General features: G+C 40.7%; 1 protein-coding gene across 1 annotated transcript in view; it reads right to left on the bottom strand.

The window, feature by feature from the left end:
• Positions 1-17,082, bottom strand: part of LOC137298659 (uncharacterized) — a 119,214-nt gene that overhangs the window by 74,903 nt on the left and 27,229 nt on the right. The window contains exons 2-16 of the mRNA XM_067830942.1: positions 11,888-11,968; positions 10,782-11,069; positions 10,421-10,497; positions 9,933-9,991; positions 9,427-9,593; positions 8,005-8,025; positions 7,646-7,770; positions 7,144-7,333; positions 6,570-6,706; positions 5,418-5,555; positions 3,589-3,781; positions 1,962-2,225; positions 1,635-1,769; positions 1,034-1,228; positions 466-717 (exon numbers count right to left, since the gene is read on the bottom strand). Of these exons, the coding sequence (XP_067687043.1) occupies positions 466-717; positions 1,034-1,228; positions 1,635-1,769; positions 1,962-2,225; positions 3,589-3,781; positions 5,418-5,555; positions 6,570-6,706; positions 7,144-7,333; positions 7,646-7,770; positions 8,005-8,025; positions 9,427-9,593; positions 9,933-9,991; positions 10,421-10,497; positions 10,782-11,069; positions 11,888-11,968 (2,322 nt within the window). The remainder of the gene's footprint in view (positions 1-465; positions 718-1,033; positions 1,229-1,634; positions 1,770-1,961; positions 2,226-3,588; positions 3,782-5,417; positions 5,556-6,569; positions 6,707-7,143; positions 7,334-7,645; positions 7,771-8,004; positions 8,026-9,426; positions 9,594-9,932; positions 9,992-10,420; positions 10,498-10,781; positions 11,070-11,887; positions 11,969-17,082) is intronic.

Here is a 17,082-nt window from a genome sequence, read left to right as displayed (position 1 = left end):
GGGTAGAGTAGGCCTTCAGCAACCCATGTTTGCCATAAAAGGCGATTGAGCTTGTCGTAGGAGGCGACTAACGGGAGCGGGTGATCATCATGGTTGACACATGTCATCGGTTCCCAAATGCGCAGATCGATGATCATGTTGTTGATCACTGGATTGTCTGGTCCAGACTCGATTATTTACAGACCACCGCCATATGGCTGGAATATTGCTGAGTGTGATGTAAAACTAAACTCACTCACTCACTCACTCGAAATAAGTATACAGTAGGCGACCTCCGGGATCGGGTTATCATTCTTAAAGACATGCTTGACATATGACATCGTATACCACTTGGGTAGATCGAGGCCCCTGCTGTTGATCACTGGATTGTCTGGTCCACACTATATCATTTACAGACCGCCACCATACAGATGGGATAATGCCTTGTGCGGCATTAAAGAGCATGCAGCTGAAATTGAAACATACCCAGAGTGGCTCTGACGGCCGTAGCTGCTTCCTGTAATGCTTTAGTCGACTGTGCGAGGGCTTGGTTGCCGGTGGCGGCGAAGTCGAGGATGCACTGTTTGTTAGTGGCGCCTCCACATACCTCTTCAGCCTTTGTGCGCGTCTCTCCGACGATCTCCTCCAGGAACACTGGCACAAAGCTGGCATTGTTGGCTTGGGCGTAGGTTAGCTCCCCTTCATATCTCAGGATGCTTTCTGATTCAGAGACACGCCCTGCAGAACAAGTGCAGTACTGTTATCATCGGTAAAAGTACAACGTGTTTTGGGGATGTATTTTTTGACAGAAACAGAAATGTGGTTAAATGGAAGCGAGGATAAAATCATTTACCGCCGGATAAAAAGTTTATACAAAGGTGAAAGGTAAAATATAAAGTGTTTGGGGATTTGTCTTCAAAAGAAATACAAACGTGCTTAAATGGAAGCAAGAATAAAATCATTTAGCATATTAGAAACGATTATACAAAATACACCATTAAATACACGCACACAAGCACGTACGCAAAGTCATCAGGCAGTGATTTGTACTCACACGTCTCTCCAAAAGCATAGATTTCTCTTTCAGTTGATGTTGAAGGTATTGTCTCCCCTGTTTTCTTTACAAGGTCATTTGTATTGTCGATATCATAGTTGCCCAATAAGCCTTTAGCTAGACCCCTATTTGAAATTGGTAAACTGGCCTCGAACGACAGGGTTTCGGCGTTCAAACCTACAGCAACTGATATTTCTGAAACGAACCAGAGTACATGTACTGAACATAGAACCATTGATTGCTAATCAGTGTATGTAATGTCTGACGAAATCATGATTGTTGTTCGTAGTTAGTTTGCTCATATTGTTGATCATTGCCTCCATTTGGATGGAATATTACTCATTGCGGCGTTAAACAACAAATAATAACGCTATCATGGTTAGTTTAGATACTACCTGGTCACACTCGACGCCAGGTATTCTCGGGAACATCAGAGTGAGTGAATTTGGTTTTACGCCGACTTTAGTAAAATTTCAGCATTATCACGACGACAGCACCAGAAATCCGCACAATGTTCTCATATGGGGAATCGAACTGGGTCTTCAGCTTTAACCACTTTGCTACCCCCACCGCCTCAGGAGAGATCTGGAACTTGACTTACTTGATTGTGTGAAGTAGAAGCTAACTTTGGATGCCTCATCTTTTCTCACCACCATATTGCCATAATCCTTCACGAAGTTAGCCGTCGTATCGAAGGCAACAGAGATGTCAGTCCCGTTTGCAAAGATAATCAGTTCTGTAAAGGATAAGGATCTTGAATTGAATTATTTAAAATTATCGGACTGACCCGTAGGTGCATAGTGGAGACTTATGGGAAGGTATACCCTTGAGATATCGAGGATGAGAATACCCTGGATGTATAGTTTTCTTTTAAACGCAGGTTCAGAAACAGATGTTTTTAAATAAAAATAAACTAAAAATTGCATACTTGTTCGTTCTTTGTTCATCTCCACAAAGGAGGTGGCGGGATATGGACCTCCGACGGTTGTCTCCGTGGCAGCAAAACCCTGGAAAATAGTGGCCTTTGAGTCGGCTCCTGTGGAGGTTTTAGCCGGCAATGTACGGCACTGGATGACCATGGTGAAGTTTTCGTTAGGATTTACAATCTCGGACATTAGGTATTCTCCATACCCGTTGAAGGTGTATTCAAAACCATCCAACGTGGTTATGTGGGGGTCGCCTTCAGCATTGGCTGTAAACAATGAAACAAGATGAGTCAGTGAGTTTGGTTCAAAGTCGCTGTTAGCAGTATTGAGTCAGTGAGTTTGGTTTAAAGCCACTGTTAGCAGTATTGAGTCAGTGAGTTTGGTTTAAAGTCGCTGTTAGCAGTATTCCAGCAATGTCAAGGAGGGGGACACCAGACATAGGTTTCAGACAATACACCCATGTGTGAAATCGAAACCGTCTCTTTGGCGTGACGAGCGAAAGCTTCAACCACTAGGCTCTCTGCCTCCCCTAATGAAACAAGAATACAGTGGAGTGCATTAAACATGCGGCAAATGCTTGTGAAACATGAACGGGTGAGAGTGTGGTTTAATATGCCTGTTAACAGTTTTCCCATTACATCATGGCGTGACTGCTGGGTCGGCGAGGAAAGACATATAATTTATGCGTTTCCGATTTGATTAACTAACGAGCATGAGCAAGTATAGTCAGAATTTGGGATTCGAACACAAACTCCTATAATGAAACATGCAACTTTATGGATGGATCATTGACTCTTTCTCTAGAATGCCAAACAAACAACTAACCTATTTTCTGGTTTAACTAAGAGAGATAACTTTGTCAACGGAACTGCATCATCTTAAACGACTGGGACATTTGAGCTTTCATAAAACCTCTTTCATCGTAAAACCCTTTCGCTGCAAATCCCTTTTATCGTAATATCCATTTCGTTGTAAAGCCCTTTCGTAAAACCTTTCATTGTAAAACCCCGTGATCGTAAACCTTGTCATCGTAGAACCCTTTCATAAACCTTTTCATTGTAAATCCTTTCATAAATCCCTTCATTGTAAAACCCTTTGCAAAAGAAAAAAAACAGGAGCTCATCACTATCATGTGATTCACGGAACACGTTACATACCCTTTGTGAGTTTACGTTCATTGTTGGAGTGACAATGGTTTGGAAGTAGAGGATAGTCAAGCATAACGGAACTCAATCACCATGCATTTAAACAGACCTGAGGCAATCCAAGCCCCAGAGAGACACTACGATCTGCACTGACCTTCAGATACTTTAAACAGACTTGCGACAATCCAAGCCTCAGAGAGACACTACGATCTTCACTGACCTTCAGATACTTTAAACAGACTTGAGACAACCCCAGCCTCAGTGAGACACTACGATCTGCACTGACCTTCAGATACTTTAAACAGACTTGAGACAATCCAAGCCTCAGAGAGACACTACGATCTGCACTGATCTTCAGATACTTTAAACAGACTTGAGACAACCCCAGTCTCAGAGAGACACTAGGATCTTCACTGACCTTCAGATACTTTAAACAGACTTGAGACAACCCCAGTCTCAGAGAGACACTAGGATCTTCACTGACCTTCAGATACTGCGGAGGTGGTGGCGCAAACTCCATTTGGCCTCACGTCTCTGAAAAGTTGGCACAAGGTGTTTTGGACGCAACAGTTGTCGTATGGGACGACGTCTTCAGTCTGGAAAGCATCGTCGGAGCTCCTGAAGCGGAGATAGTGACTCGTAGCTTCATCGATGGCTCCGCTGATGTAACAGCATTGCTGAAAGTGGACGGTAGAATTGATTCATAAATAATGTACAGAGACAGCAGTGTCCTCTGAAATATTTGGATGACACCTTTATTTTGGGCGCCACTCAAATCTTATTGGGTGCTACAATGTATGTTTACAAAGAATGAATTAACTCTAATTAGATTATCCCATGACAGGAAGAAATCATGTTTACACGACAGACGTTTTGGGTGGAAAATGCTTCCCTTCACTAGTCCCATTATGTACATTGTAACCAGTAGCTTTGGATTACTCTGAACCAATGTTAGTCATAGAACGGTGTCGTGCATATATCGGTTCCATACGCCGATAATGCCAAAATAAGAGTGAGTGACTGAATATGGTCTTACGCCGATATTTCCAGTAATACCAAGGCGGGGGATACCAGCAATGGGCTTCACACATTGTGCCCATGTGGGGAATCGAACCCATATTTTAGGCATGAACGCTTTAACCATGCTCGATCCCCATGGGTACAATGCGTGAAGCCGATTTCTAGCGTCCCCTGTCGTGATATTGCTAAAAGCGGCGTAAATCCAAACTCAATCACTCTTATTCTGGTACTGTATTGTCGTATAGAACTGATCTGATTCGGTGCAAGATCTGTTCCTACCTGTGAATCGAGTTTGTTCTTGTTCTTGATAAGTTCGTAGCAGTTACGACTTCCTGTGGTTTTAGGTCCATCGTAACTCTTATAATTCTTTATGTGGTCTTCGGCACACGGGCAAGAGATCATTTGCGACAGAGAAGTTTGAAATTCTGACTTTAAATTGTAATTCCGATTGTACCAGGAACCGCACGCAATGGCATTTAGTCGCGACGTTTCCACTGCAGCCAATTCGCCGACTTTGAGAAGAAACAAGCCATTTATTCCTGCAAAAGATTTTAAAACCATTACAAAACAATTAAATTAAGGGCACCATATGACCCGAAGTATTCACCTCGTTATGAGATTGTTTTCTGTATTGTTCCTCTCGCAAAATCTGTTCTTGGTTTAGTTTTAATACATCAGTGCAAGAGAATATAAAGTTTCGATTAACGGGCGAAACATTCAATTTGACTCGAAAGAAAATACCGACGAACTTTATGTGTCTGGATCACTTAAATCAACAATGGCAATATCAGTATCAACGCAGACCCGCGAAGATCCGGGTGAGAAAGGATCTTCAGTAACCCATGCTTGTAGTAAGAGTCGATTAGCGGGTTTGGGTGGTCCGACTCGCAGACATAGTTGACACGTGTCATCATGATCGATGATCATGATGTTGATCACTGGATTGTTTGGTCCAGACTCGTGTATTGACAATTCGCCTCCATAAAGCTGGAATATTGCTGAGTGCGGTGTAAAAATAAACTCACTCACTCACTCACATACACACACACACACACACTCACTCACTCACTCATGGGGATTCTTGTTTGATTCTTCAACAACCTATATGCAAGCTGAACGACATCCTGGTTCCCGGCCCTCTCATTAATATTCTCATTAATATTAATGTTAATGAATATATATCAACGTAAAAGACAACCCGTATGGTGATTTAAAAAAATTACCAGTGTTTCCTGTGATTAGATCCATAGGGATAGATTCCCTTTGGGCGTTAGAGTATTGCTTGTAATTTACTAGAACCCCGGTGGTTAAATGTCTAAACCCGATGACAGAACGGTCCAAGTAGTTCTGGGGCCAGGCCATGTCTTTGTAGTTGATAAGCACGTAAGATGTTATCCCGTCCGAGATCAGCACGGCTTGGAAAGTGTTGCGCTGTAATCAGAGAAAAAAACAACACTACTGCTGGTATTGCATTGTTTATGGTACTTGGAGTAGGACATTTATAAATGCCCTGGGTCCGTTTGCACAAAGCGATCTTAGCACCAACCCATCTTAAGGCTACTATACAGCATGGGAGTTATGAACACCGTAGCGCAAACGATCGCTTTATGCACGTGGGTCATGTTTCTTCGAGAGAACTCGTTCTACAAGAAAATCCCGGACTTCATCAAACAAATTCTCTCTCACTGAATGGCACTACGAGGATGGCAGTCCTGATTTAGCTTTGTGGAACGAGTGACCCATTATTCTCTTCCCACAGAGGTTACTCAAGTCGTAGCCTCCCATGTAACCTCTGTCATAATGACACCCTTTCATGGTGCTTGTGTTCAGGATTCGTGATTGTTTGCGATCAGATTTAGTTGTGCAATCAGAGACGTTATTTCAAAAGTGATCATTCGCAAAGCCTCGGTAATTTCCGTATCCTTCGGGAAAACTACAACATCTTTCCCTGAGCGATGGTGACCGCCATGCTGGACCTAAGTCGGTGTAATTCGTGTTCGGATTGCACAGAAAGAAGGGAGATAAATCGTACTGCGGTTTGTTTGTTTGTTGTTGTTGTTGTTTTTTGTTTTGTTTTGTATTTCTGTGTGTGTGTTTAACTGAACCAGGAAATGACCTGTACAGAGGTTACGTGGGAGGATATGACCTCAGTAACATCTGTGGGAAGAGAATGGTGACCCCTCATTCGTTTGAGGACTAAATTGTTTCCGGCGCCAGAGAACCTCCTCGGTCCAGCAACATGGATAGTTCTACGGTGGAGATACAACGTTTTTGCCATAATCGAAGCGACGGTTCTGTGTAGTTGCTAACACCGTTTCCACTTGCTTGAAGTGAACACCCTCACTTGTATTTCTCAAAACAATATTGCTGCAAAAAGGCATGCGACATAGATTATGATTTCCATGATAATATAACAACGAGTTAAAATGACTGAAAAGCGCGTACCAAGGTGGAAGGAGTAGTTTTATCAATCGTCTCAAAGTAAGGAACGTCGAACCACGTGATCACGGCTACCCACATCGCCTCAAACGTTGGGTCGACAACGCGGACCTCATTTGTAGCTCTTAATAGGATTTCAAATGCTGGAAATAAAATCATAATAATTAGGCCCGAACACCTTTTCTCAGTTGATGCAGATATAAATGAAGACTTGGTTTTGAGGTACTAAAAGGTAGGGCTGGGTTTGTCAACACTCCTGAAATGCACTGGAGTTGGAGTTACTTCCCTTAACTTGCAACATCTGCCACAGACAATGACACTTTGTGTTGCAGGTAAAAACATCAGAGGTTAAATTAAATGAAAATGCTAAAATTAAAATATTACAGTGGAATTTATGACCATTTCCACTGAACCAAATGAACACCCTCAGGTTCGATATTTTTATTTATATTTTCTTAGCATCATTTGGTATGGAAACTTAGTTGTACCCATTTGAGGATGAGCCGTTGTGCTAGAGGCTAAAACCCATCTCACTCACTCAGTAACTCAATCACTCACTCGCTCAGCATGAAATACCTACAGCCCGGGTCGCCGATTTGATATTCTCCATAAAATACTTCCGAGGAAGTGCCGGCATAGAGAAGATTGGCGTCGGCACAGAAAACACAAATGAAGTCTTCTGTTGTGGTGTCGATGTTGTCCAAGTCGGGGGGGTTGAATGCAGGGTCCGTCAGGGTTGTTCCGAAACTCAGGATGCCGTTATCGCCCACCTAGCAGTGTACAGATACATTGTCACTGCACAGTATCAACTGCATTTGTATTCTCAAGGCCAATGACAAACAGATAATAAATCCACAGATGTACAGGCTTAAAACAGACATTTGACGACGACGACGACGACGACGACGACGACGACTACTACTACTACTACTACTACTACTACTACTACTACTACTACTACTACTACTACTACTACTACTACTACTACTACTTTCAGCCAGAATACTACCACCATAGTTTCATTAATTACTCCTGGTGTCATTACAACACTGGAACGTCTAAACACAGTGTGTTTCACTTACCGAGTAGTATGACTTGGTTGCAGTGTTGAACGTGAAGCCAAACTTAATGAAACGACTTTCAGAATTGGCGTCGAAACCTCTCGAAAGTTTATTGTCAATGGTTGAAAAACCCCAGGGGAAGAAGTCTGTAACAGAAAGGGAAAGAAGTCTGTTAAGAGACGTGTTCGAAGCACCAAGGCTCACAGAGTTACGTCTACCTTCGTTTTACAAACTATCTACTCCTAAATAAATTTCAAAACAATTTTAAAACTAACAACTAGTGACACTGGATCTAAGAATATATTTTTCGAAGGTGTATATCACCTGTAAAACACGCATCATGCTTAATATACAATCGTTGTTTTAATGAATATATTTACCTGTGCTGGTTGCAGTTGATACTGAAAAACAAACAAACACAACAAAATAAAAATTTGCATTTGTATACATTGTACTTAAAGACTCAAAATGTATTGAAAATTACGTTAGACTGCGTCATATCAAACGTGACATTTTATTTATTTTATTTTATTTTATTTTCGCTTTTCTTAAGCATGAGTTTTCAATCATGTCATTCATAATATTAACAGGAAATTTATTACATCATGCACAAAAAAGCTATAATTGTTATGGGCATTTAGGTTTAAGTTAAAATATGTAGTTAAAATATGTCAGGTTTTTGTAGCCACTATCTTCTTTGAAATCCACCGATTGATGTTCTGCACTTACTGGGTCTGCAAAATAATAAAAAGAACAGTAAATGTATAGAGCAATAAAGTGAAAGTGCAGTCATACTAAGATGCATATGGAAGGTTTTTATACTCTGATTTAAAAAAATAATTGTGATACAGCAAGCGGATGCAGATGTAGCAAAATGGAACATAATACTCGAGATAACAAATATACCGTACTGTTTGGGGGGATTTCTTTAACATGGAACACACAAAAATTGTTTTGTCGTCATGACTTATGCTTTCACCAATTGTTTGTATTGTTTGATGTTCTTGTGATTGTGTTGGAACGGTTATGACTCTTGGTAATTAGTTGTCTGTTCATTTACTATGGATTACTATGGAATCCGAGAAGGGACATTGTCGCATTGTCGCGTTGTCGCCCTCTCAAAAACAAGCAAAATAAGGCAAAAATTAACTAAAGCGTCACAATGCGGCAACACCACAATGACCCTTCTCGGATTCCATATATTACACAGGGGTTGTGGACACTTACTGGCAGGTCCCTGATCCACAGGGTCTTGTCGATGGGCAGAGAAAACATGTCACAGTCCCTGTAACAGATATGACGATTTAATGTACATAATTCACATGAAGACTGGCACATTCTGACTGTTGTCTTTGATGAGATATGTTGCTATAATGAATGACTTTGATGGCAACAGTGATCTGTAGTGTCGAAACTTTTTTAATGACTTAGTGCATGATTTAGAATCTTTCTCCAAAGTAAATTATTCAACAATGATCTGTTTGTGGCATAAGAGAGTAGTAGGTCTTCTTTAGGTTACCGTTTATTGTTGACTCAGAAATATTCCAGTTATATAACGGTGGTCTGAAGATAATACAATCTGGACCAGACAGTCCAGTGATTAATAGCATGAGCATCGATCTTCGTAACTGGGACACCATGGCTTGTGTCAACCAAGTCAGTGAGTCTGACCATACTATATCCCTTTAGTCGCCTCTTACGACAAGAATTGGTTGCTGAAGATCTTTTTAACCCTGATCTTAACGGATCAAATCTTTAGGTTAGTGGTCGTAACAAGCAGACACTTGTAGCGGAGAACATACTCTCTACGTTGTTGGCATTTTTCACAGTTGGTTCACGTTTCTGGGTGTAGGTTCCGATTGTAAAGCCGCTGATGAAGTTCTTGAACACGTAGGCGACGAGGATGCGATTGTTGACAGAGTTGAATTTTGTTGTGAATACAACACTGGTCTCACCGTTTCCATTGTCACTGGGAGAATAATATGAGTGTAAGATTAGCAGAGGCCAAGTCGCATAAAACAGTCATTGTTTAGAACACAAGCATTCTTGGCACAGCTGATTGTACTGCTTCCTTAGAGGGAAAAGACATGTTTAGTTTTCTCGCAAACACCTGATGTGCCTGGTGTCATGTGTTTCTTTATATAGTATCCACGTGTAGTTTGCCTTCATTTATCTGATTATCTTGCACTGGAGTTTTGCACAAGTTATGAGTGTAAGAATAGCCATACAAATTTCTCGGATTATCACAGATAATATTTGTGTGTTTCTCCAAACGTTGTGAGTGTCTATAACTCATTTGAATACTTACGACACCACGGCAGTTACCGTAGAATAATCAACTCCTTGGGTGTCGAATTCGGCTTTTACCTGAAAAAGGAACACACACAGGTCAGGGTCAGTGTCGGTTCTTAATCCTTTTCGGACAAGAACATTCATATATCTTATCCTCACTTAACACTCCAAGTTGTAAAATTACATTAACACGTTTGATGAAACAAGGTATACATTTTGCTAAAACGGTTAAGGGTACGTATATGCCTGGGTCCAGGTCCACAAAGAGGCCGTGTCTTTACGAACTTTTCCAGTCCTAATTTTTCATGGGCTTACGAATGTCGTCATGCTGTGAACATCTGTGGGTCGGACCCCAGACGTTAATGCTTGTTTCTTGGCTTATGCCTCTGGCTTGTTATGACAGATGTTGATTACTGTTGCTTGATTACTTAGATGCATTGGACTGAGTAGGATTAACGCCCATTACTAAAGAAACGACGCTGCAGAAACACAGGAACTTCTTACCACTGCCTCTGCGTTTATCTTTATTGTAGTCGCAATACCAGAACTGAATGCGACATCAAGAACAATCTTCGTTTCAACTGAAAAATAAAACAAGGAATGTGTGTTTAAAAGTGAGCGCGTTGTATATCAATCGATAAATATTTCTGGATCTGGGTCTTAAATATAATTATTCTTTAAAGTACAATGATCCCCATTATGTTCAAACCCATCTGTAAATTGCTGGGTTGAACACTTCCTGCTTTGTGTTGAAACGTGTAATAAACAGGAATTTAGTAGAATACGGTGGCGTGGCGTGGCGAGGCGTGGCGTGGCGTGGTCGAAATGAAATACATGTAAAACCATCTGCCCCATTTCAACTTACCTCCTGCGTCCAGACTTCCAGAACCCCCTTCTTCTGTAATGACCTGACGTTTCCGCCTGTGATGACGAAGATCTTCTTCTGTCGGTAAAAGAAAATCTTCGAACTCAAAATCTAGTTCTTCGTGTATCAGCGGACTCGGTGCCACAATGAGTGTCCTTGCCCTGGAGGTATCAGGGGGCACTCTCAGAGATCTGTTCACGTTTGCGGGATCTGGTCGTGTGTGGTGCACCTTGCGAAATTGTATGAGATTGTCAGTCGCAAGCAGATCTTCTAATTGATCGTCGTCAGCTGAAACAGCAATAGAAGTTTTGTATAAAGGAAGTTCTCAGACTTAATTAATGAAATGTATATTTTGTAGTTCAGCGTAGTCATAAAAGGCTTCAATTTACAGCGTGACTATAATTTATAGTGAGTGCCTTTGGTTTTAAACCGCTTTTAGCAATATTCCATAAACACCAAAGTGGGGACAGTAGAAATGGGCTTCACGTATTGTGACCATGTGGGGAATCAAACCCGGGTCTTCGGCGTGACGAGCGAGCGCTTTTACCACTGGACTACCCCACCGCCCCAATCATTTATATCATCACGTAGCACTGTCACGGGACACTTTTCATATTGACGAGGAGTTGGAAACACCTGGTATCTTTAAGTGATATTGTCCCCAGTCAGTTCAGCTTTTACTAAAAATGAAATGTGTTCATGTGGAAGATTTATTCTGACTATTTCCTGGTTCTTACGGTTTTTTTTAATTTCGTATTGTTCAAGACACGTTTACATCATTATCGAGACAATTCGGGATTTATGCAACACATGTTTGTCGTTGGAGGCGACTAACGGGATCGGGTGGTCAGGTTCCCTGACTTGGTTGATACATGTCATCGTATCCCAACTGCGTACATCGATGCTCATCTAGCTGATCAAAGGATTGTGTGGTCCAGACTTGATTATTTACAGACCGCCGTCATCTTGCTTGATTACTGTTAAGTGCGCCGTCAAACAACAACCAACTAATACTTTAATCGAATGACGATTAGATAAGGCGTTCATTAAAGATGTTTCCAGGGCCTCTGCAACGTTCTTGAGATATCTAGATGTTATGCACTTACCATGTCTGACCATGGACTGCATCGAGGTGACCAGCACCACGAGAACGTTCACGATCACGGTGGTCAGAAGGAGGTTTTTTCCTGAAACAAATAACCGTTGTTCGTGGAGAGTGTTTGGAGTCTGATAGTCATATACAGCCTTGCCTGATGCGAGGCATTAACATGACGGGGACACTTAATTAAAATGATGAAAAATTAAATTTAGAGAATTAAAAAATCAACCCCTCCCCCCCCCCCCCCCAAAAAAAAAAAAATTCGATCAACATGCGCCAGTTGAAAACAAGATGTGCAATAGAAGAATAATGGTTTAAATGCGTTTCACCCTGTATATATGTTACCACACTATTGCAAGCTGTAGTAAACAGACCAGAAAGTTATACTGTTAATGAAAATTGAAATTGAAAATCTAATGATCACACTACCTCCCCACTCATGACCCAAAAATGGTGCACGCAGTGCATACAGTTGCAGTGTCTTCCTCTCATTAGTGAGACGATTCGTAAAGCACATAAAACAAAAATGAAGTGTCTCAGATCGTTAGACATTCCTGTACAGTCATCGACATTCCCATTAGTTCACTCAAACTCAACGGAGCTAATATAGAAGAATATAGAAAAATATTAGAATAAATAAAGTAATTCTGAAAGTTACATGAACACACAGAGACACAGTCACAGACACACAAAGACACAGGCACAGACACGCACACATTTAGATCTAAACAAAATACTCGTTAAAATGCAATATCCGTTCACGGGTTCACTAGTATGTCTCGCTAACATTTGTGTAAGGTTACCTTCCCTACTGAGTTCAATTACACCTTCATTGATCAAGTGACAAACAACGTCTGTGTGGTTCGCTTACACCTTCATTGATCATGTGACAAATAACATCTGAGTGGTTCATTTACACCTTCACTGATCAAGTGATCAATGACATTTCTTTGGTTCACTTACACATTTATTGATCAAGTGACCAATGGTACCTATGGGGTACATTTACACCTTCACTGTTCAAGTGACAAAGAACAACTATGTGGTTCATTTACACCTTCATTGATCAAGTGACAGATAAATTCTATGTATTTCATTGAAAAATATTTAAATCATTAAAAGCAGGGGACATCGCTTTAGAGAATTTATAGCAAGTATTAAAAAAACGCTCACCTGAAAACATGGCACCCGGATTTTAGCACTACTGGGTAAAAATATATCCAAACAAAAGTTACACAGTTTCTGTTGTCATAATCCAAATGTTCATTGCGAGACCACGTTCATTTCTGAAAGCTACTTTCAGATTCAACTGCTATCACTCTTCGCAAGCGTTCACGTTCATACTGAAGCTTTGTCCCGCGCTCCCTTTTATATATATAGCTGTAAAAACAATGTCATTTGCTAAAGATGAAAACAACAGAAGGAAGAGAGTAATTAAATACCAGACTTCACAGGGGCCGTGTTTGCTTAAGTGTTCAGAAGACTTGTTGATTTCACAGCCGGACCCCCTGAGGGTTACTGAGGTAGGACTAATCCTTTTCATTCGGCTGACACGATGAACAATTTGATAGGGGTAATTGTTTTAGTCCAACTGCAGCGACACCTATCGGTGATGTTCAAAGATATGTAATGGGAATTAATGCAATTCTTAAACCAGACAAATACCGCTACGTAAAGTGCTCGAAGACATTATTTAGCGCGTCGTCCGTGGTTTGTTCATTTGCTCTGACCCGTGGGATCTGTGTATGGTTGGAAAAGTGTTTATCCCTTTTGTAAACTTCTTTTGTTTACATACTTTTCCCATAATCATTTTCGAATTTATATTGTTATATGTGATGCTATGTAAGGTGATGTGTGCATCAGCGCATTCGTTGTGCGCCATTTTGGTTTTATTTCAGTATGTCCGCCACTTACCTCAACGCACGTCAAAACACATCGCCGTATCGTTGACGTCAAGCTCCTGGTGACGTCAGTGGGACGTTGATATTCATAAAGAGGAGGTTGCTCTCTGTCCTGATAGTTTACTGATGGTATTGGTTTTGATTTTTCTTTCAGTATGATCTCACAAATTTTGGTATCACGTGACGATAGCAAAGCCAAAATGTTCCTGTATGTATAGAAAGTCTACCTTGTAGTCTAGCCTTGTCTGTTAACTTGGTTTTGTGACAAAGCACGATCGATCTTACAAACTGGTGATGCATGGTCTCGCGTTACATCAAGATAATCACACACACACACACACACACACACACACACACACACACACACACACACACACACACACACACACACACACACCGCCCCGCCTCTCTCTCTAATCTATGTGCTATCGGTAATTGCAATCATACTGGTTTCATGTGTTTTGGTGTCTTGTTTACGCCTGTTTTAGCACGTGTGCGTCACCATGGTCACCAAATTCAGTTTGTTTACAAAATTCATTTGACAACATATTTTATGAAACTTCACACACATTCTTCAAATTAAAAAAAAAATGACGTTATCTTTGGATGTAGTAATCTATCCAATGCCACAGTATATACGAATTTATAATCATATTTCAAGACAGTATATACGAATTTATAATCATATTTCAAGACAGTATATACGAATTTATAACCATATTTCAAACTTCGCCACAATAGTTAATCGAGTCACGTTCTCTGGTAATAGAACTGCTACATTGTTTTAAGATTATCATGAGTATGTCTTTGAAGTGTATTCAGTAAGACTAACAATGTCAGTTACGTGAAATCAGCATGGGGTTTGTTACTTCAGTAGCAGTTTTAGTTCTATCACAGGTAAGTGTTAATTAGCTCCAGGCAATCGCTACCTGCCTCAAGACCGCTCATTGTCCGACGTCGGCATTTGGACAATGGAGTTACAACAATGTAACTTGCTAAAACAACAATCTGTCAAAAAAGTAGTCACCGACCTGTCCAACAGAACTTGGACGTAATACATGTCTTTGCTGGGTCTCATGAGCTGTTGTTTTCGCTAACATTATGACATTTGAAGGACAAAGGAAAATGACGTCATTATTTGTCAAGGGATTCAGATTCACGATGTCTGAGTGTACCGTTAACATCGTTGGTAGATGAGCGTCACTATCTTAAATAAAACTGTGCACAAAACAACACCTGGGTCCACTTGCACAAGGCGATCTTAGCGCTACAATGATTGTAACTCCCATTCTCCAACATAGGCTTAAGATAGTCTTAGAGCTAAGATCGTTTTGTGCAAGTGGGCCCACATCCATTTGAAATCTGTTTACTATTCCGTCTACACGTATATCCTGAGCACGCGCTCATGAATCATTAAATAGTGACGATACCAGGTGTGTGTGCGAAAAGATGATTAAACGTTTGGCTCAATTTGACTGACATTTCCCGGTAATTTAAATTATGTCATTACTAATAGTACCTCACTGTCCAGTGAGTGAAAAATATGTGTTATGGTATACAATGAGTTTTAGTGACTATCAATGACTGGGTTAAACACGAGTGCTCTCCCTTACTCCATAACCACATCTCGAATACTTTTCTTATCATATCTTTAATATTGTTTGATATTTACCATTTTAGAATAAATAGATATGTATTTTGGTTTCTTTATGATGAGACAAAAAGGGCACTTTGCAGAAAAACGGACCACTGAAGCATTTATTTAACACACTGCGTCTAACTGTATAGTTTTAGGGACACGTAACCTAACGTATCAACGACATACAAAAGCGTGTTTTCAAAAGCCATTATCTATCTCTGCTCTTCATGATATTTTTCACACAAATGGGCTTTCGGAAAAATCGAAACGGCAAATTATTTGAAGGAAGGTATATTTTCTGATCTAGCATAGCCACGACTATTTTCTTTATTGCACCAAATGCAATAATTCATCCAACACATGGATAATATACCTGACCTTGTCAATGACAAATCCCCTTAAACAGAGCATGACTTGACTTCACTCAGAGTATCTTTGGTCTTCGTTGGTTGCGTGCATATGTGTTTCACAAACGTTATACTTTCAGACATAGACACCGATTAATTCGACATTAAATATACCCAAACCTGTCTTAATGTAATTTTAGGAATGCCTCAATGCTCCACCTATATCCTCCTACCTTTTACTTTTAACAAAAGGACTCAGACAAGTGCACTTTTAAAACATGAGAGCACAGCTTGACATGTCGTGGATATGGTTGGATGGATGGATGGGTAGGAGATTCTGCACTTGAAGAGTGTTCGCAAGAACAAGAAGCTCCTGACCTGGATGTGTGTCTTCTCTCACATACATGGGCTAACACGCACGCAAATGCAGACAGGTAGTCCCATGTACACTCCCCTCTCTCTATCTCTCACACTAACATGCACTCACACACACTCACACACCACAATACCCATACCTATCCCGATTGAACGTCATGAAATGTATTCATAACGCTATCACCGAGTGAGTTTAGCTTTACGATGTTTTAGCAATATTTTTTCAATATCACGACGGGGGACACTGGAAACTGGCTTCACACATTGTTCCCATATGGGACATCGATCACGTTACTTCAGCGTGAGGCTTTAACCAGTACTCTAACTCAACCATGCTGTCGCGTACCACAAACATGAGTAACTAATTACGACGTCACCAATGGTATTATCATGCATGTAATTTCAAAGTTTTGCAATGGAATTTGTTGCTCGACTAGCTGAATTAATTTGTAAGAGACCGTGGTATGACAATTGGGATTTTAACCGGATTAACCTGAAGGTTGGAGAACAAAATCCTGCTATGCAAAGTCCGTTTAATAAATATCACGATTCACCCAACGATTTCTGTGGTAGCCTTAAACCAGTGTTTCAACAGCAAACATGTCCAGGGATGGCCAAGTTCGGGCATGTTTTCATGACTGGTAAATACGTTTAGTGTTTGTACAATGTGGAAAGTGATCCAATGCGTTTATATATTTGTTTGGTGTGACTGGAATCCAGTCTCCCACTTTATGATAACAATATGATCTAGAGCTAGGAGTTGTGTAACAGCGGCACACCTAGTACGCGACCTTGGCACGCACACACATTGGTAGATCATGTTGGTCGTTCTATGCTGCTGAAAATACTGCCGGGGACATCAACTCGTCGTCATCAAACTCTTACTCGGTGTCATTGCAAATCTTAATGACAAAAATCAAAGATAGAATAAAAGTCATAG

Source organism: Haliotis asinina, chromosome 10 (assembly GCF_037392515.1).
Source record: "Haliotis asinina isolate JCU_RB_2024 chromosome 10, JCU_Hal_asi_v2, whole genome shotgun sequence".
NCBI classification, from domain to species: domain Eukaryota; kingdom Metazoa; phylum Mollusca; class Gastropoda; order Lepetellida; family Haliotidae; genus Haliotis; species Haliotis asinina.
Note: the sequence above shows the minus strand (reverse complement) of the source record. Positions and strands in the feature narration are given on the sequence as shown.